This window comes from Elephas maximus, chromosome 6 (assembly GCF_024166365.1).
Source record: "Elephas maximus indicus isolate mEleMax1 chromosome 6, mEleMax1 primary haplotype, whole genome shotgun sequence".
Lineage (NCBI taxonomy): Eukaryota > Metazoa > Chordata > Mammalia > Proboscidea > Elephantidae > Elephas > Elephas maximus.
In genome coordinates this window covers 110,997,566-111,018,570 of record NC_064824.1, presented here as the reverse complement: position 1 = coordinate 111,018,570, position 21,005 = coordinate 110,997,566, and the positions used below count along the sequence as shown (strand labels likewise).

At 40.2% G+C, this 21,005-nt stretch overlaps 1 protein-coding gene across 6 annotated transcripts in view; it reads left to right on the top strand.

Annotated features, from left to right (window-relative positions):
• Positions 1-329: 329 nt before the first annotated feature.
• ERBB4 (erb-b2 receptor tyrosine kinase 4) overlaps positions 330-21,005 on the top strand; it is a 1,265,080-nt gene continuing 1,244,404 nt past the window's right edge. For 4 of the 6 annotated variants that reach the window (XM_049888940.1, XM_049888939.1, XM_049888938.1 and 1 more), the window contains exon 1: positions 1,030-1,113. Coding sequence is in view for 2 of the 6 variants with exons in the window: in XM_049888936.1 (XP_049744893.1) it covers positions 1,032-1,113 (82 nt within the window). In the remaining 4 variants the exon portion in view is untranslated. Of the gene's footprint in view, positions 1,114-21,005 lie in introns of all 6 variants that reach the window. The other 2 variants (XM_049888936.1, XM_049888934.1) reach the window with 1 other exon arrangement.

Sequence of the window (21,005 nt, the reverse complement as noted above, 5' to 3'; positions counted from 1 at the left end):
GGGCAATGGCGAATGGTGACTTCGTTTTTACGAAACAACCTTTAAACACCCCTCCGGTAATTTGCCCACTCCGCGGGCCAGCTGTCCTGGGCTTCTGCCGGGGCGGGAGGGGGAGTGTTTTAGTCGGTGGCCTCGGATTAGCCCTTTAATACCAGCTTCCCCCGCCCCCAACACCCTTCTCCATCTCCCTGACAGGTGTTTTCCCAACTCCTGAGGCCGAGGATTTTGGGGAGTGGCTGAGCCAATAAGATTTCCCTTTGGGGGGGGCGGGGGAGAAGGCGTGGCTAGTAGGGTCAGAGCAGGGGCGGGGATTGCGCGGCTGAGCAGAGCCTGCTTGGTTGCGTGGAGGGCTGTTTTATTTTATTTTTCCGGAGTCTCATTAATTTCTCTGTGGGGCTGCAGCTGGAGACCGCGGAGCGTTGGAAATGACGCTCGGAGCTTTAATTACCGCAGCCGCCGGACAAGTGTGAGGAAAAGCTGCGAGGGAAAGAAGGGCAGAATCAGGGGAGAAGCGAGAAGCTCCCCCCACCCCGCCCGCCCCTTCCCTCCTGATTTGGACTGGAGGTGCAGGGACCCAGAAAAAGGAGCCGAACGTAGCCCGGCTGGGGTGGAGAGGCCGGAAACCTACCGCCTCTTTGCAATCAACTTTTTTTGGAAACCTTTTTCCCCCTTCCTTTTTATTGTTGACCAACCAGAGCGAGAGAGAAAGTGAGGAGGGAGCGAGAAAGCAAAGGCTCACACGGGGACGTAGCTGCCCAGTCCGGCCGGCCCGAAGCACCACGCGCACACACTCGAGCACACTCCCACCGCACACACCCGCACGTATACTCGAGCCCCCTCCCCGGCCCCGGCCCCGGCCCCGTGCGCGTGGACTCCTTCACCCGCCTCGGAAGCGGTTCGCCGCGCGCGCCGCCCGCCAGCCCCCCTCGCGCCCCACGCGCTCCGGGCTGAGGAATCTTCTCCGCGTGCCAGAAAGGGGATATGCCATTTGGACATGTAATTGTCAGCACGGGATCTGAGACTTCCAAAAAATGAAGCTGGCGACAGGACTGTGGGTCTGGGTGAGCCTTCTTGTGGCGGCGGGGACCGTCCAGCCCAGCGCTTCTCAGTCAGGTGGGTCGCGGTTCCTGCTTCTCGCGCTCCAGTTGTTGAACCTGCTGCCGCCGGCTTGGTCGCCACGGGTGGCTCTCTCACCCTCTTGGTCCAACCGGAGACCCGCTCACTCCCAGGCGTGAAAGGACCACCCGATAGGGGCCTCTTCTTTGGGCTCTCGGTAGCCCTTCTTTCCATTCCTAAACTTACCCTGTGTGTATGTGTTTTGCTTTTGGTGAAAAATCCCTCTGCGTCCCGGCCCGCCTCTTTTTTTTTTTTTTTTTCTCTTAAACTCCCCTTTCTCTCGCGTTTTCTGTGAGCCTTAGCGGGATCCCTGTGGTCGCGCCTGTTGTCCGGGACATGCGAGAGCCAAAAGCTCAGTCAGAGGACGCTAGCCTCTCGCAGTCTCTGCCCGAAAAGGAAGAAGCCTGGGGGAAGCGTGCCCCGGCTGGGTGGCGGTGCCTGGCGGGCTCCTAAAGGGGAACGAGCTGTGGAAGGGGAGCTCCGAGAGCGGGCTTGCACCTGTGTGCGTGCTGGCGGGCGCTGCGCCCCCAGTCGCCGAGCCTTGCGGGGTCAGACCTAACTAGAGCCCAGCCGGGGCAGCCGGGGCGCGGCAGGCGGGCTCGCCTCGGTCCGGGGGCCCGGAACCCGGGGCCTCCTCGGCCGGCGTCTGGGAGTGCATTGGCTTGAGGGGCGCTGACTTGCCAGCCTGAGCTCTTTAAAAAAAAAAAAAAAAAAAAAAAAAAAGGCCTGGCACACTTGAGGCGGTTGCTGTGTTTGGCTCGGGGAAGAGTTGTTCCTGTAGTTCAACTTGCTATTGGCCGGAGTCCCTCCAAGTTCTCTGTTTACAGCCCGGCGGGGCTGCGGAGCCGGCCCGTCGCGCGAATTGATTTACCCCGAGGCGGGCGCGGCGGCTGCGCTCCAGGCGCGGCCACTGTTTGCTGGAGAACTTGAGCCCGGGATACCCCGGCAGGCCCTGGGCTCAGTGAATCCCTAAAGGCAGCGCAGCGGGGCCGGCGCTCCCGGCGGGCAGGACTGCTGACTGCACCTGCCGTGCGAGGGAGCGCAAAGTTTCTGACACTTGAGTTTCCTGGGAGATGACAGTGGGACAGGAAAGGAGAACAGAGGGGAACCCGTGGCCGAGTCGAGGGACAGGGGCCTTTTGGAGAGCCGGGTAGATTTCCGGATTCATCCGGGGCTGGTCACGGGAGCGTGGGAGGCGGCTTGAGGAGATAAAGCTTCCGGAGGAGGCGATAGGGAGAGCTTTAGGCCCCCGGAGTGTGTCCTTCTGACCTCACCAAGAAAACTGCGCGCAGTAGTTTTCCCGCTCCGCCTCCGCCGCCTCCCCCTCCTGCCTTGGTACACAACAAGTTATAATCGTCCAGGCTTTCCAAATGACCTTCGAATGGCACATGTGCACCGTTGGCGCTGGCCGTTTGTACCCTCCCAATTACTCCGAAATTCTTCATGCATACCAAGTCCCGCTCTCAAGCCGCCTCCAGAATTGTCACACCAACACAACACGGTCTGGAGATTCCAAGCGGCCTCTTAGATAACATCCCTTTTTTATCTCCCGCCCCGCTCCGATTCCCTTCATATTTTCCTTCAATGGGTTGATTACGCACATTGACCCATTCAAACGCAGTTGCGACTGCCACGCAGGGTTAGCTGAGAGGAATGTCAAGGAAGCGACCTACTGGGGGCTGTCTGGTGCAGCCTTAGTCGCTGGGGGACCCGACTCGAGTCCGCAGCAATTTGTTATTAACTGTGCGGCTCGGGGGTTAAGTTATGCCGAAAAGCCCTTTTCAGAATTTTTGCAAGGAATGTAATCCAAATTAGTTCTGCAGCTGTCCTCTTCCTCGTCTCAGGCGACACCGGCTCGCGCCCTCGCTAGTCTCTTCTCACTTCCCCCGGGCGAATTGTCAGACCCACAAGTGAGCCCATTTAGAGCGCAAGGATTAGCGTACCATTGTTGTTCCCTGTGTGACTCTGTACTTGAAATTCTAGGGGCACAAAGGCGAGCCTCACTTGTTCAAAACACAAAGTGATCTAGATGAAAGGGCCGCACAAAGAGCTCTCGGGCGCATCCCTGGTCTAATTGCAACACGCATACTCAGGTGATCCACTGGAAACTGTAAATGCCCTTGGGGACTTCTTTTTTCATCCTCTCTCCCCCTGTACGCCGCCGCACCTGGCAGGGAAAGTTAAACTGGTTTTAATGTAGTGCTATTATAAAACCAAGTTACTGTCTGGGGCGTGAGGGAGGTTCCGTGTGTTTGTGACTGTATGTGTGTGGCTGTGTGTTCCCAAGTAAATACATATTGCATGTCTCCCCTCTTGCGGTTAGCAGTCAGTAGCAGTTTGGAGGAGTTTGTTTTGGTCCAAATGAGAAATTAAGTGCGGATAAGTAAACTAAGCTGCCAGAGGGCGACAAGATGTTGAGTGAATTGCTTTTAGATGAAACAAATTAAGGAAACGAGGGAAGACAATCTGCTTCTCGCATTATTAGACACGCTTGGAGTTCAGGGGAAAGTGGCATATTTTTGAAATGCTAATTTCTTAAGAAGCAGAAGGAATGCACCTTATTTACTGCTCTATGTGAATAGAATTAAAATATTGGGGAGATTCTATAGTAAAATCTAAAGATATTTCTTACAAGTAATTTTAAAGATTTTTCTTACAAGTAATTTTAACTGAAGAAGACCTGGTTTTATTTATTTATTTCTTCTTTTGCTTTGAAAGAAAATCAGCTTTAGAGAAGATTATTTTTTCCTAATTCTGAAAAACTTTGTCTCATTTCCAGTGATTTATTTTATCTAGAAATGTTATAACCAAAGGCCCTTTAGAGAGCAGTTATAAAGCCTTTACTAACCAAAGGAATGATTCCAAAATTGCAGTCTTCCTTATGTGATTAAAATATATTAGTTTGTATCGAAATAAAATGTATAGTACTATTGAAGTGTGTGCTCTTACATACCTTAATAGGTATGATGAACGAGTTCAGTTTGCTTTTCCTATTTGCAAGTAACTTAGTCCTGGTTTTTATTTTATAAAAGTACACACATCTTTCCGACATATTTAAGATCCATCATGACACCTCCAAACTTAGGTGATTTTTACATTTGAAAAGAAAATTATTAATAAAACTTACAGTTAAATGGTGTAAAAGGTAGTAAATACATCTTCCAAAAAAAAAAAAAATCAAAACCATCAATCCTCTTTCCTACACGTGTTTACTCTAAGCGCACCCATGGGTCCACTGTTTCCTTTAGTCCCTTTTGGTTTTGAAATTTTATATATGGGAACTTCTTTAGAAGTTTTTTTTTTTCTTCTTTAGAATACTTCCAAAGAGATTAATGCCTGTTACTGTAACTGCAAATCACTTGAAAGTACTGTAACTATTGGCCCTTAAAAAACTGAGTGACTCTGGTTGTGTCATGATTCCTCATCTCTTGATTTTTTTTTCTCCTAAACTCAACTGCCATTATTTATTTTAATCATGCATGCATTAAAAAGTAAAATTTTGTTGAAATCAAGGCACTTACTCTGTTACATATATTTTCATTTAGTCACTGAAAATATGTCTTAATTAAGAAATTACATTAGAATGTTTACGAGGGCATGCACGTCGTAGATTTAAGCATTTTTCACTCTTTCCTGAACATAGTAAGTTTGCATTGGCTGATTTTTACAGTTTGCATTCATTTGAGGGAAAAATCATATTTTCTCTTTAAAGTGGATTCAAATATTTAGTATTCATGAGCTTTTATCCCTTTGGTACTTAAATAGAAGTACTATTTTTCATCTGTCTTATGCATTCACCCTTTGTATTACTGTAGATTCTTTCTTTACATCTTATTATTTATTGAGTTTATGCATGTGCATATATGTTTTTTTCCCTCCATTACTGAGTGTATCCTTTTTGTGTGTGTGTTTCTTTCCCAGCAACCTGCCACTCAGCCACTGCAGGAGCCTTCTGAGTCAGTTTTCATTCTTTCTTTCTGTTAAATCTGATATGGCTGGATGGCTGGAGAATCACAAGCCATTCCATTCCTCAGATTTATTCCTGAAAGAAAACAAAAAGGCATCGATCCAAGATCACTAGCACATCTCCAAAGCCCTGACTCCAAGGCCAAATCTTTCCACAGAGAAGTCTCTCTTTCCCTCTCTCCCTGTTTTTCCCCCTTGACCAAGGAAGGAGGGTAGACTACTGCCCTTTGAGAAATACCAGGGATGCATGGGTTTATGCCATTTCTAAATACCCTCTGAAGCTTGGTGATGAGATCCACCTTGAGATTAATAGCTATGTAAGGTGCACATTTTAGACAATAAATTGAATTAGGCTATCTTAAGCATTGCAGTGCTTTAAAGTCCTATCATTTTTCTGTTATTTCAAGTCAGATTTGTAAGCACCTAAAACATAAATGAGGCATATGATCCAAAAAAGATATTGTGTTTGTTACCTAAAACTTGTGAGGGCTTGCTCTGTTTGATATCATCCTTTTCAGACATGTTGATTTATGGAGATGCAAGTATTTACATTGAAATTTGCTTATATACATCCAAGCCTACAGCTGTTCTACAAAAAACTAATTGTCAAGCATATTCCACTGTTACATCTTTCACAGTAATCTACTGAGTATGCTATGCAGGGTAGAATTTCATCATATTGGAAACTTTCCTCCAGGTTATATCATTTTAGAGATGTTCTCTTATGTTACATTTCACCATATGGAGCCAAATAGCATCTTTTGTCTAATACTCATTTTCTGAAATATTACAAATATTGGGAAATGAGAATAAAATCTTACTTTTCATGATGTCTGTTACAGCTATTGACTGGAGTTTATACTTTATAATGAAAAACAACCCCGTCACCCTCCTTTTTTGTTAAAAATAAAAAAAATAAATAAATATTTCCTGCAACTATAGCTCTTCCAAATAATTTGAAGGAGACTCGAACTTTCTATTTCATGGATAAGTGTGACACAGGAAATAGGTGGCTTTAATCAGAATTTCTCTATTCTAGGGACAGCTCTTTCAGTTTCTTCTTAATATCTTGAGCAACTCCATCTCTTTGTGACTTACTTAGCTGGTGTGCCTGGGGTGGGGTGGGGGGAGAACACATAAGGCCCTCTTTATTTTTGCGCTCTGTAGCAATTTTCTGAAGAATGGCTGAAAGTCTTCTGTGATACTGAGATACATTCCAACAAGAAGGTAATTGATATATTTGATAGAATCGGTGTGTGTTCATAAGCATAATGTAAACTTCCTAGCAGACCATCTAGGAAGATGAAGAGCAGACGAGCAGCTGTCTAAATGAAAGAAAGAGAGTTATTAACTCTAAAGAGTTTATGTTTCAAGGCTCTTTCTCACAAAGATGGCTTTTCAGAATTGTTCGATGGTTTCTTTAGATTTCATTATATATGGTGTTTTCTGAGTCATTGCTGGTTCTGACATGTTTTTTAAATAAATTAACCTGTTTTTAGTGCTTTAATCAAAGCTTTAAATCACTCTCTTATTTTTATATCTAACATGTGAACTAATGCTTTCTATTTATACTACTTTTTCAAGAGGGAAGAGAGCCCTCTCACTTTTATGGTATGTAGGTGAAGTATACGTATTTATACTTCATTTATATGTATTTATAAAGGGATTTTTTTGAGCATGTAGTAATTGTTTTATAATTATTTTCATTTTGAATAAGTGATTGCTCTTCAAGCTGTTAATTGGCACAACTCCAGAGGGCACCAGCCACACAGAATTTAATAGGAATGGTGCATGCCTGAGCTTTGGGCATTGTAGCAGGAGACTTGGGTTCTGGTCCTGCAATAATTTGCCGGTGGTTTTGAGTGAGACTCCTCGTTTGTGTATTTCATTACCTGTATATATATAGGTTAAAGTGGTACCTAAACTATTAATATCTTGAATTTTTGTAATGATTCTGTTAGACTGAAAAAGAATGTTTAGACTGGGAAAAAAATCCATTGGTTTTCAATTATATTTGATTATTATTTTTATATTATGTTCAATTTAGGTAAGTGAACCTCTTTTTTTGTGTGAATTCAGATGTGTAGCCCTGGTATCTAAAACAGATAAAAGGGTAAAAAGAGAGCTGCTTCTGTTAAAGCTTCAGTGAGAAGCCAGCTGCATGTTCACCTGCCTTTGGTGCTCCCTCACTTTTTTTCCATTCAAGCTGCTACACTCCTCTGCTGGCTTCACAGAGCTCTAGCTCTACTTGGAAACCACTAATCTAGCCCAGTTCTCTCATTTTATAAGTGAAGAAATTGGAAGCACAAAGAAAGTAGGTGGTATAAGTTAGTGGCAGTTCCTGACACTAATATAATTTTCTTTAACATACATGAAAGTACTTGAAAAGTCACAGACAGAAGTTTTAAAGAAAAAGAGCAAGATCGTATTATTTTACAAGAGCTTTTCAAAATTGAAATGTAAGCAAATGAATTGAACCCACAAGCCTAACTATAATACTATGAAGTTCTCTGCCAGGTGGAGACTATGGGGTCGTCATCATCTTTAGTTTAGGATGTATTCATTAATTGCAATTATAACCTAATTAAGATTAAATAAACAAAACAATGTTGTTAAGATGTAGTTCTGTGACAGTTAGGCCTAAATTCCAATTAGGCGTGTTCTGGACATCAGAATAAAAACCAAAACCAAACCCAGTGCTGTCGAGTTGATTCCGACTCATAGCGACCCTGTAGGACAGAGTAGAACTGCTCCATAGAGTTTCCAAGGAGCGCCTGATGGATTCGAACTGCCGAACCTTTGGTTAGCAGCCGTAGCACTTAACTACTATGCCTCATCAGAATGTTTACCCTAAAAGTGGGGAGGAGACCACATTAGTATCTGTATGTGATAGTATCTTCAAGAGTTTCTTTTACCTGGGACTTTATGAAGTAGACCAATAAATTATTTTTTTTTCTCCATTCTAAGTAATATGCATGCTTAAGTAAAAATGGATCGTGAAGGGTAAGCAGTGGATCCTTCATGACGAGTAAATTTAATCTGCAAATACATAGGCATACTTCAGATTCATCCGGGACCATCTTTCCACACAAGTTTCTTTACTGTTTGTACCTTCTTTGTTGGGTTCTCTTCTTCCTTTAGGGCCTACTAAGTCATAGTTGTGTTCTTTGAACTAGTGCATAAACAAAGCTTTAAGTACTGAGACTTTATAAATGTATTTCTGTGGCACATTTGTTTCCCTCTAGTTGGCTTCTGCAAAATGCTGCCCCTGGGCATTGTGACTTTGCAATGTTGTTGATCTAACCTTAACTCTGTCTGAGTTGTGGCTGAGTTCCCTCAAGCGCCTGAAATTTCTCAGAAATAATCAGCATTCTCATGTGCCTTAGTGACAGAAGTGATGTTTAAAACTTGATTTGGCAGGAAGAGTCACTTCCTGTTAGGAATTTGATATGAAAATGGACCCCAGTTAAGTATTAGCATAGACACCATGAAACTTCTATGCAACCACTTTGAACACCTCCCTTGAGAAGTAGTTCAGGATCATTTCTGCTCATCATGTTATTTCCAATATTATAAGGGTTACTGTAGCATATTAAACACCCATAAGAACATGCAAGACTCAGTACCTGAATCCCAGTGATTAAAGTAATAGGAATAAAGGCTGTGTGAAAGTTTATCTATATTTCTTTCGGAACATAGTCAAAGGGCGTTTATAGAGAATGAAATGAATTCGGTGATAAGTATTCGTTTATTTTCCAAAATGATCAGACTTGTAAACAATCAGTTTCATCTGCTAAATGTCTATTTCTTTTCTGACCTTTACTTAAGTCTTGTCCCGTATACATTTGGCATATGTGGAAATCGAAGCCTGGAGTTTTCAGGATGCACTTGGGAGAGTAAACCAGCCTGTGCTGAAGGACTGAAAAATAAATGGTAACAAACTGTTGATGGTATCTTGTATGGTTACAGCTTGAGCAATAACTTGTGCAGTCCTTTATTTCAGGGATGGGTCCTCATCACTAGCAGGCTGATGCCTAATAAATGTCATGAATGGCAGTGACTGTTTTGCTTTAGGCGAATTCTCCTTTTACTAAAATCATTCTTTGTCATCATTTCCTATTCTTCCCTGTAGGCTTAGAGAATATGAGTTTCTTTCTATAGGGACCTATGAAAACCAAATAAAAATAAAACTGGATAATATTTCTTTTAGACACATACTTTCAATTTCAGGAATTCCTTTCGTCTGGTCATTTTTGTCTAGAACTAGAGCAGTTAAACTTTTTTTTTTTTTTAATGGAAAGTTGATTGCTGTTTCCTGAATACAGCCAAACACTTCAAGGGATAGAGTGGCAGGGGTCTGGGGGCCGTGGTTTCAGGGGACATCTAGGTCAATTGGCATAACAAAGTTTATTAAGAAAATGTTCTGCGACCCACTTTGGTGAGTGGCGCCTAGAGTCTTAAAAGCTAGCAAGCAGCCATTTACAATGCATCAATTGGTCCCAACCCACCTGGAGCAAAGGAGAATGAAGAACACCAAAGATGCAAGGAAAGTATGAACCCAAGAGACAGAAAAGGCAACAAAAACCAGAGACTCCAACAGCCTGAGACCAGAACTAGATGATTCCCAGCTACCGTCAATGACCACCCTGACAAGGAACACAACAGAGAGTTCCTGGTGGAGCAGGAGAAAACTGGATTGCAGAAGTCAAATTCTAGTAAAAAGACCAGACTTAATGGTCTGACTGAGACTGGAGGGACCCCAAAAGTCATGGCCCCCGGACTCTCTGTTAGCCCAGAACTGAAACCATTCCCAAAGCCAACTCTTAAGACAAAAATTAGACTGGAGCATAAGATGTAAAATGGTACTCATGAGGAGAGTACTTCTTAGCTCAAGTAGATACATGAGACTAAATGGGCAGCTCTGTCCGGAGGTGAGATGAGAAGACAAAAAGGGACAGGAGCTGCTTGAATGGACACAGGAAACCCGAGGCGAAAAGGAGTGTGCTGTCACAGTTTAAAGAGAACAGCTAGGGTCACATAACAATGTGTGTATAAATTTTTGTATGAGAAACTAACTTGAACTGTAAACTTTCAGTTAAAGCTCAACAAAAAATTGATCACATGGGCTTATTGAAATCTACTCCCTAAAATTTTTATCAGCCTCACCTATTCCTTCATATCTTCAAAACAAAGCTATTTCAAGATCCTCTTTACTGGAATCCTTGCTGGATGTCCTCTTATCTCTAAGACCTACTTCCTGTCACTGGCAGATGACCATTTCTAATATAATACTTCTATTATCCTAGTTTCTATTCAGAAACTTCAACGGATTCTAATTGCTACAGTTCAAAGCCTGCTAAAATATTCTCCAATTTCCTTTGCAATCCTGTCTTGGAGTTTTTTTTTTTTTAACATGCGTTCTATCTTAGACACATGCTAACCTAGTCGGTATTCCATGACTATGTCTTGCTCGTTGTCTTTGCTTTTGCTGATCCCTTTCCCTGGAATTCGTGGTTTACTTGGTGCCTCTGCTCGTCAGAACTTTTGAATCTTTTAAGTTCTGCTTTAAATTACAACTCCTCAATTACTTCTTCTTTCGTTGACTATCCTAGTCTATAACCTTTAGCTATAAAAAAATAACCTTTAGCTATACTACTTAAAAATACTACTTACCTGACATTTAATTCTAAACTATACAGTATTTTAACTTTTTAAGTGCAACTGTTTTTATCACTTGCAGGGACTAACATGGTGCCACATACGTAGTAAGATCTTTACAAATTTTTTAAAGGAAAGAACAACATGTATTTGCTGACAGTTTTTAGCTCATTCATGAATGGTTATTATTTGTAATTAAACCATATAGTGTGCAAAGTAAGCCGTTCTAAAACATAATTAGAGAACTCTTAATAATAGAAATTAGACATGTCTACCCTGGGAATTTCTTTGGTTGCTTTCTTGAGCTTCCTAGGCCATTTTTTTCAATGGAGTGTGCCCAAGACTATATCATTTGTCCACGTTCTTATTTTCAGAGCCTGCTCATAATGTGGTATAAATTATTTCTATTGGCAGGTTAAATATATGTCCTATTATTCTTAAACCATGAACTTTTTTTGTAGTTCATTTTTTTTATATGGTTATTCTAATGCTGTCAAGTCCCTGGTTGGTGCAAACGATTAATGTGCTCAACTGCTAACCAAAAGCTTGTCAGTTCAAGCCCACCCAGGGACACTTGCAAAGAAAGTCTGACTACCTACTTCCAGAAAAATTCAGACATTAAAAACCCTGTGGAGCACAGTTCTACTTTGACACACATGCTGTTGCTTTGGCAGAATTAACTCCATGGTAACTGGCTTATTCTAATGCTAAGTCTTACTTATCTTCTTTAAAAAAAATCAATTTAAGCAAGAAGCATGTATTGACCGTCAATTGTATGATCAGAACCACATTAGAAACTGTAGAGGACATATATTGTTGTTAGGTGCTGTTGAGTAATTTCCAACTCATAGCGACCTGACTTTATGTACAATGGAAGGAAACACTGTCCAGTCCTGTGCCATCTTCACAATCATTGCTAAGTTTGAGCCCACTGTTGCAGCCACTGTGTCATTCTATCTCATTGAGGGTCTTCCTGTTTTTCACTAACTCTCTACCTTACTAAGTATGATGTCTTTCTCCAGGTACTGGTCCCTTGCCATCCTCATTTTCAGGGAGTACTCTGGCTGTACTTCTTCCAAGACACACTTGTTCATTCTTCTGGCAGTCCAGGATATATACAATATTCTTTGCTGACATCATAATTCAAAGGCATCAATTCTTCTTCAGTCTTCCTAATTAATAGTCCAGCTTTTGCATGCATATGAGGCAATTGAAAATACCATGGCTTAAGTCAAGCACACCTAGTCCTCAAATTGACATCTTTGCTTTTCAACAATTTGTTTATTATTGTCATTATTATTTTGCTTTTCAATACTTAAAAGAGGTCTTTTGCAGCAGATTTGTCCAATGCAGTACGTTGTTTGATTTCGTGACTGCTGCTTCCCTGGGCATTGGTTGTGGATCCAAGTAAAATTAAATCCTTGACAACCTCAATGTTTGCTTATCCATCCAGTTGTGAAGATTTTTGTTTTCTTTATGTTGAGGTGTAATCCATACTGAAGGCTGTGGTGCCTGATCTTCATCAGTAAGTACTTCAAGTCTTCTTCGCTTTTAGCAAATAAGGTTGTGTCATCTGCATATTAACCAAAAACCCACTGCTGTCGAATCGATCCCAACTCATAGCGACCCTATAGGACAGAGCAGAACTGCCCCATAGAGTTTCCAAGGAGCACCTGGCGGATTCTAACTGCCAACCTTTTGGTTAGCAGCCGTAGCACTTAACCAGTATACCACCAGGGTTTCCATCTGCATTTTGCAGGTCGTTAATGAGCCTTCCACCAATTCTGATGCAGAGTTCTTCTTCATATGGGCCAGCTTCTCAGATTATTTGCTCAGCATATAGATTGAGTAAGTATGGTGAAAGGATAAAACCCGATGTACAACATTCCTGATTTTAAAACATGCAGTATCCCCTTGTTCTGTTCCAGTGTCTGCCTCTTGGTCTACATACAGGTTCCTTTGGAGCACAATTAAGTGTTCTGGAATTCCCATTCTTCATGGTGTTATCCATAATTTGTTAGGATTCACACTGTTAAATGCCTTTGTGTAGTCAATAAAGCACAAGTAAGCATCTTTCTGGTATTCTCTGACTTTAGCCAAGATAAATCTGGCTCAATTTCTGCATTCTGTTGGATCACCTTTCTTTGGAATGGGCACAAATATGGGTCTCTTCAAGTCAGTTGACCAGATAGCTGCCTTCCAAATTTCTTGGTATAGATGAGTGAGCATCTCCAGTGCTGCAACCATTTGGTGAAACATCTCAGTTGGTATTCTGTCAATTCCTTGAGCGTTGTTTTTTTGCCAATGTCTTCAGTGCAGCTTGGACTTTTTCCTTCAGTACCGTTGGTTCTTGATCATATGCTACTTTTTAAAATGATTGAATGTTGACTGGTTCTTTTTGGTATATTCCCTCCGTCTTCTTTTGATACTTCTCCATTGTTCAGTATTTTGCCTATAACCCTAACCCAGTGCCGTCGAGTCAATTTTGCCTATAGACTCCTTTAATATTACAACTTGAGTTTTGAATTTTTTCTTCAGTTCTTTCTGCTTGAGTAGTGCTGAGTGTATTCTTTCCCTTTGGTTTTCTAACTCCAGGTCTTTTCACATTTCATTATAATACTTTGTCTTCTTGAGTTGCCCTTTGAAATCTTCTGTTCAGCTCTTTTCCTTCATCGTTTCTTTCATTAACTTTGGCTACTCTACATTCAAGAGCAAGTTTCAGAGTCTCTTCTGACATCCATTTTGGTTTTTCCTTTCTTTCCTGTCTTTTTAATAACCTGTTGATTTTTATGGCGTCCTTAATGTCATCCTACATCTTGTCTCATCTTCTGTCTGTCATTAGCGTTGAATGTGTCAAATCTATTCTTGAGATGATCTCCAAATTCAGGTGGGATATACTCAAGGTCATACTTTGGCTCTCACAGACTTGTTCTAATTTTTTTCAGGTTCAACTTGAACTCGTATTCCCACAGTCGGTCTCTGGCCTTATTCTGACTGGCGATGTTGATCTTTTTTATTATTTCTTTCCACAGGTGTAGTCAATTTGATTCCTGTATTTTCTATCTGGTAAGTTCCAAGTGTAGAGTTGCCATTTTTTTTTTTTTTTTTTTAAAGTATTTGCAATGAATAAGTCATTGGTCTTGCAAAATTCTATCATGTAATCTCCAGCATTGTTTCTATCACCAAGGGCATATTTTCCAAATACAGAACCTTCTTTTTCTCTTGCTTTTGCATTCCATTCACCAGTAATTATCAATGCATCTTGATTGCATATTTAATCAGTTTCAGTAAAAATCTTTAATTTCCTCATCTTTGGTGTTAGTGGTTGTTGCATAAATTTGAGTAATAGTTGTATTAACTGGTCTTCTTTGTAGGCATATGGATTTTATTCTATCACTAACAGCATTGTACTTCAGGATAGATTTTGAAATATTCTTTTTGACGATGAATGCAAGTTAACAGATTCTCAGGTTAACAGATTCTAAGAAGTTGTCAACCTTTCTAGGTCACTAGGGCGCACTAATTGTACCTTAAATGGACTGGTATTGTCCATTTTGAATTGAACAATCATATGTTCTACTAAGCCAGGAATGACAACTTGAAGAGTTGCATTCCTGGCTTAGTAGAACATATGACTGTGCAATTCAAAATGGGCAATACCAGTCCATTTCAGCCCACTAATGCCTAATATATTGATGTTTGTGCATTCTATTTCATTTTTGACAATTTCCAATTTTCCTGGATTTGTACTTTGTATACTGCACGTTCTGATTATTAGTGGATGTTTACAGCTATTTCTTCTCATTTTGAGTTGTGCCACATCAACAAGTGAAGGTCCCAAAAGCTGTATTGCATGCACATCCTTAAGGTCGACTCTACTTTGAGGAGGCAGCTCTTCCACAGTCATAATTTGAGTGTCCTCTAACCTCAGCGGCTCATCTTCCATCACTATGTCAGAAAGTGTTCTGCTGCTATCCATAAGGTTTTCACTGGCCAATATTTTCAGAAGTAGATGACCAGGTCCTTTTTCCTAGTCAGCCTTATTATGGAAGCTCCACTGAAACCTGTCTACCATGGGTGCCCCTGCTGGTGTTTGAAATACCAGTGGCATAGCTTCTAGTATCACAGCAACACACAAGCCACCACAGGATGACCAACTGACAGACGTGTGGTGGTAGAGAACATATAGGAGGCCCAATATGCTCACTTTCCCCTTCCTTTGGGGAAGGACTGTTTTTTTGTTGTTGGTTACCATCTAGTCGATTCCTACTCATATGGACCCCATGTGATAGAGTAGAACTGTCCCAGACAAGACCAGTAAAACACATTTTAAAAAAATGTTATTAAATGATGTTCCAAACTCTTGGAAGGAACATTTGCCTCCAGAAAAATGCTAATAAGTGTTTCATGAAAAAAATGTTTTCAGACAGAATCTGGCCTTTTTCTATTCCTAGGTATGTATGATAATACAGCTTTGTTATAACTAGGACTTCTCAATATCCTAAAATAGAAAACTAGACATATGCCTGCCGTTTATAAAAGATCCAGTAAAGGAAGCATTTGCAATATAACTGAACTGAGAGTTGACAGGGATTCTCTTAGCTGCCTTTTTTGATGATTCACGCTGCATGCTGAAAATTGGTGAAATGATTATAGTATTTATAGAGCCAGATTATACTGGTGAAAATGCTCTTCCTGACATTTCTTCTTCTCGGGTTAACAGATTCCAAGAAGTTGTCAACCTTTCTAGGTCACTAAAAAAAAAAAAAAAAAAAAAAAAATTTTAATTGTACCTTGATTTATCATATCCTGAAAGAGTTAAAAGTAGCTTTCAAAATTACCTAACAATCTGAAAAGTCATCTATTAATGAGAGAACTGGGCATGGAGACATTAGATCCTCTGTCTGAACTTTGTTTAGAACTTCCCTGATCTTTTTTGTCTGAGAATCTTAGGAGAAAGTTTGAGTCAGGAATTATTGTTCTCGCTTTATAGATGAGGATGTGGATCTATAAAAAAGTACCTAGTATAAAAGAGTGAAGCTGGATTGGTCAATCAGGCTGGTGCAGATATATGTCCTGCCTGTCTGGAAAGTCAGCTGGGCCTGCCTTCTGCTTCTCAGACTCTTGCATACCTTCCTCACAGCCGCAGAAGCTAGTGATGCCTCTCAAAGGCATGGTTCTTCCACTCTCCTTTCTCTGCAAGAAAGAGATGCTTAGCATACCAGACCCTTTTGCCTTCAAGTTAACAGCTCTTTTTGCTTTCTCTGTAGTCATGTGAAAAAACTTGTCTAATGAGTCTATCATTTAAGGCATCTCCTTTAGGTTACTCCATATTTTTTCTCCTTCATTGTTTTTTCCAGAGTTGGTTCTTTGTATTATGTATATTAGGGAAAACTGTAATATAAGTCTTGCCTGCTTGAGAAGACTTTAAAGCACGGGAGGATGCAAGATTTTGGGACCTGAATTTTATACAATTTGCAGAAGTTCTTTAAAAACAATTAAAAAATATAAATGAAAAATTAGGTGCAGAGCCTTGGAAGGCACTGATGCAAGAGAGGGCCCTGAAACTGGAGCTTTTTAAAAAAACCTTATGATACATCTGCCTGTGTACGAAAATTATATATTATAGGAAGTAATATTGTCCCTTATCCAACTGTGAATGTTGGATGCCATTGTATAATTTTTTATTATTCTTGTTTTGCCTTTTTTGTGTGTGTGCATTAATGTCCATATTAATGTAGAAGAATGCATTGGTTTGAGAAAAAAATTGTTACGTAGAGTGAAATTATACTGTAAAGTACTTCAGTATATGTTTGGATGAAATGTAGTAGTGTACAGAGATCATTTTCAGGACATTTTGCCTAAATGTGGATATGCCTAATTCTTGTATAAGGTCCGTAGGTGGCACAAATAGCTTGAACTCGACTAGTAACCTAAAGGGCGGTAGTTCAAACCCATCCAGAAGTTCTGTGGAAGAAAGGCATGGTGATCTTCCGTAAAGATGACAGCCAAAAAAAAAAAAAAAAAACAAACCGCTATGGAGTACTTCTACTCTGTAACACGTGAGGTCATCATGAGTCAGAGTCGATTCAACAGCAATGGATTTTTACACCTGGTGTAGAATGCCTGGGTGATGCAAGTAGTTAACGTGCTGGAAGGTTAACCAAAAGGTGGAGAGTTCGAGTAGACCCAGAGACATCTGGAAAGAAAAGTCTAGTGATCTACTTCTGAAAAATTAGCCATTGAAAATCCTTGTACAGCACAGTTCTGTCTGACATATGTGGCATTTCCAGGAGTCGGAATTGATCCTGTGGTAGCTGGTTTTAATCCTAGTAATACCTGTTCTCTTGAAATCATAATTTTCAAATGTGTCATATAATACTGTTTCTTACATAATTCTGAAGTTTGTAACGCTTGAGTGTGATTTAAAAGAATCTTGCCAGTTGTTGTAAGCAGGAGCTGTATTATCAAAGCCCTGTCCCTTGAAACAGAGTTAATTAGATTTTCAATCATTTGTTATTTTGAAAAGTCTATTTTTGACTTTTACCCTCATGGTCAGTTAAATGTGAACATTTTAAATACAAAAGACATTATTACTAGTTGCAAGTGAAACAGTACCTCTAAATTAAAATTAGTAGTTAACACAGATCTTTGGTGATTTTTAAACTAATATATTAACACATTTAAGAAACAATAAAATGATTAGTATTTCAAGTCCTACTTTTACTGTGTAAAAAATCAGCTAAACAGTTAATAATATTTCCCAGTTGTTGTTAACTTCAAATTTAGCAGCCCATTATCCCTGGTGATAAATCAAAACCTCTAAGACTGCACTTGGAATTTCTGGAAACTGAAGTGATCGGTATTATTTTGATATAATTCTTTAGTGGCCTTTTTCTTTTCTTCTTTTAAGTACAAGATGAAAATCGAAAGTATAGAAAGCTTTGTGATGAATTGAAATAAGACAAAACATTTTATGCAACTGTTGGTGAAAGGCAGTCCATTGTTTTTTCTCTACTTACTATATTGCTTGTGGCCAGAATTAGCAAGCACACCATGAGCCAGAGAAGGAGATAAGACAAACAGAATGGCACGCAACTAATTTTGTTTAGCAGATTTAGATCTGATACATGCTATTTCACTCCTACAAACTGACATAGTCATTCTTTGAAAGGTACAGATGAAGTTTGTCTCCCACAGTTTAACAGCTTTCACTCAGTATTTATAGGCTAAATAAATTCCTATAAGTACTATATAGTTCACTGGCAGGGTGTACACTGTAAAAGTAGATTTATTAATGAGGGAACAAAAGGAAAAACAAAAACATTTAAATTGTTCCAGATCTCCAGAAAATAAAATTCGTCAAATCACCCGGAGTATGTTTCAAGGACATATACAGTGAGCATTTGGTACTCAAACGCTTTGACTACTTGTGAATGAATCAGAAGGCCCATTATTTTATAGTGATTTTACTGAGGTAAAGATGTGAATCTGGTGTATGGTTAGAATCATATTTTGAAACAAGTCACTCAACTGCTGAATGAGCCAACAGGACCTGAGGTCCACTGTAATCACCACAAAGTGGCTATAAAACAAAACATCAAAACCCAAATTTTGGTCCCTCTGAAAAAGTACCATCATCCAACAGAAGAAAGTAGTGCAATTTCTAAGAGAGGATAATTTGTATGAGAAAGTGGACACAAAACATGTGACACTTGATGGAAATGCTATTCTACAAAAAGCCAGGAATCTGCACCGTAACATGCATATTTGGGAAGATCCAAAGCTATATTCGTAAGGGTCTTTTCTAGGAGTGTGAACTGTAGATGAGCCAAAGTGTTCTAATGATTTGTAAGTCTGTTAGAGGTTTGTCATGGCTCAAGGCTACATTCTCCATAATCAAGCTTACCTTAGAGAATGAGTCTTACATTCACGAATTGTTCATTTTAGCATATTTCTAGTGATTAATTTTTTTCAGACAGCTTCACCCTAGGTTAAAGTCTGTAGAAATTGTATATATGCTGATATAGGATATGAAGGTGTTAAATTGAAGACATCCTTGATTTCATACAAAGTCAGGATCAGATGTTTTCTATTGTCTTTTACTCAAATATATGAAATACAATTTTAATTATTAGCCTTGAACATAAATTTTTTAAGAGAATTTCAAGAGATTTACCGTAGGAATGGGGAGACTTTTGTTTGGTGTTTTCAAAATCCTGTATTCCCTTATGTAGGATTAAAAAAACAAATAAATAAAACACCAAACCCATTGCTGTGGAGTTGATTCTGACTCATAGCGACCCTATAGGACAGAGTAGAACTTCCCCATAGGGTTTCCAAGGAGCGCCTGGTGGATTCGAACTGCCGGCCTTTTGGTTGGCAGCCATAGCTTTTGACCACTAAGCCACCAGAGTTTCCTTATGTAGGATATGAGGGACAAAGTATGTTTAATTACCAGGGCTAATATTCAGTGGTATGTGCCTAACAACTGTGTGGATTGTTAAAATATTGTAATATATTTTCACCTAGTTGGGTTGCCTTGGTGCCTTCTCTGAAAGCTTTCCTCAGGCTTGCCCCGATTAAGCAACTAAAGAGCAACCAGCCCAATAGTGGACCCTCAGGTCTCTGCTTTAGCTTATGCTGTGATGCCATCCCAGTTGCTAAGTACTTTGAATATTATGCTTACCCATAATAAGACTTTTGCTTGCTGTGGTTTAAAATAATGAAAATATGAATGGTATCAAACTAACTCTCACAGTTATGTGTTAACCATTCTGAAGAATGCATGCTTCTAAATTGTATACCACAGCATGGATGCCTTTTTTATGTGACTGAAAGTTAAAAAAGAAATGACTTAAAAATGATAGGGATGTTAATGCACAGGTTTCCATGTGGAGAGTGTTTTCATCTCTCTCAGGTATATCCCTAGGAGTAGAATTGCTGGGTCATATGATAATTCTATATTTAATCACTTGAAGAACTTTCAGACTAGTTTCCAAAGGGACTGTGTGCCATGTTACATTCCCACTGCCAGTGAAGGAGGGTTTATAGCAGCATTATCCATAAGAACTGAAAGGTGGCAACAGCCCAAGTGCCCATCAGTGAATGAATGTATAAACAATGTATATCCATACAATGGAATATAATTGGCTTAAAAAGAAATGAAGTACTTATACATTCTACAACATGGATTAACCTTGAAAATATCATGCTTAGTGATAGAAGCCAGTCACGAAAGACCACATAGTATATTATTACATTCATATGAAAGGTAAGAATAGCAGAATCTATAGATATAGAAAGTAAATTAGTGATTGGTTAGGGCTGGGAGAAGTGCTGGGGATGAGGGGATGACAGCTAAAGGGTATGCGATTTCTTTTTGAGGTGATGAAAATGTTCTAAATAAAGAAGAATGTTTCTGGTCCACAGATTGAGTTAGCCTAAAAAGAAACCACGTGAGTGAAGCTGACAAAAACTGTTGTTGTTGTGCTCCATGAAGTCAATTCTCATTCATCTTGGCCTTAAGGACAGAGCGGAACTGCCCCATAAGGTTTTCTAGGCTATAATCTTTACTGGAGCAGTTCTTCAGGTCTTTTCTCCCACAGTGCGGCTGGTGGGACCCTCCAGTTAGTAGCTGGGTGCTTAACCATTGCACTGCCAAGGCTCCTTATTACAAAAGAAATGCTATAAATTTTCATGAGAGTGAGGGAAGACACTGATATGTCATTTTAGCCCACAAATTGCATTGCTGAAGAGTCAAAACACCATGAATTTGTGACAGCCATCATCTGTGTGGTGATAACCATATCACATGCATGTGTAATTAATCAGAGTGAACAGTTATCTGCAAGGTGTCAGTTGTGACAGATGTGTGTATTATGTTATTAGGATATGGGACTATCCCTTGAGGGTACCACGCCTGCTCTTTTCATTTGTGGTGGGTAAAGAGAAGAAAAAAAAAATGTCATAACTTTTATTTAAAAATAAAAGATGTAGACATGGTTAATATCAGCGTAATTATTATGTGCTTGCGAACTTAGATTTGGATGGGCAATTTATTTTCTGCAAAGAGGACTACGTTATAGCAGAATAATTGAGTACCATTTCATTGGAAGAATAATAGAAGGAATAGGGAGATGCAGAGCATGAAAAGAGGCTTGGGGAAGGGTACATCATAGCCGTCTTCAATAGATGGAGTGCTGTTATTACATACAAGAGGGATTAGCACTGTCCTGTGTAGCCTTGGAGAACAGAAACATTAG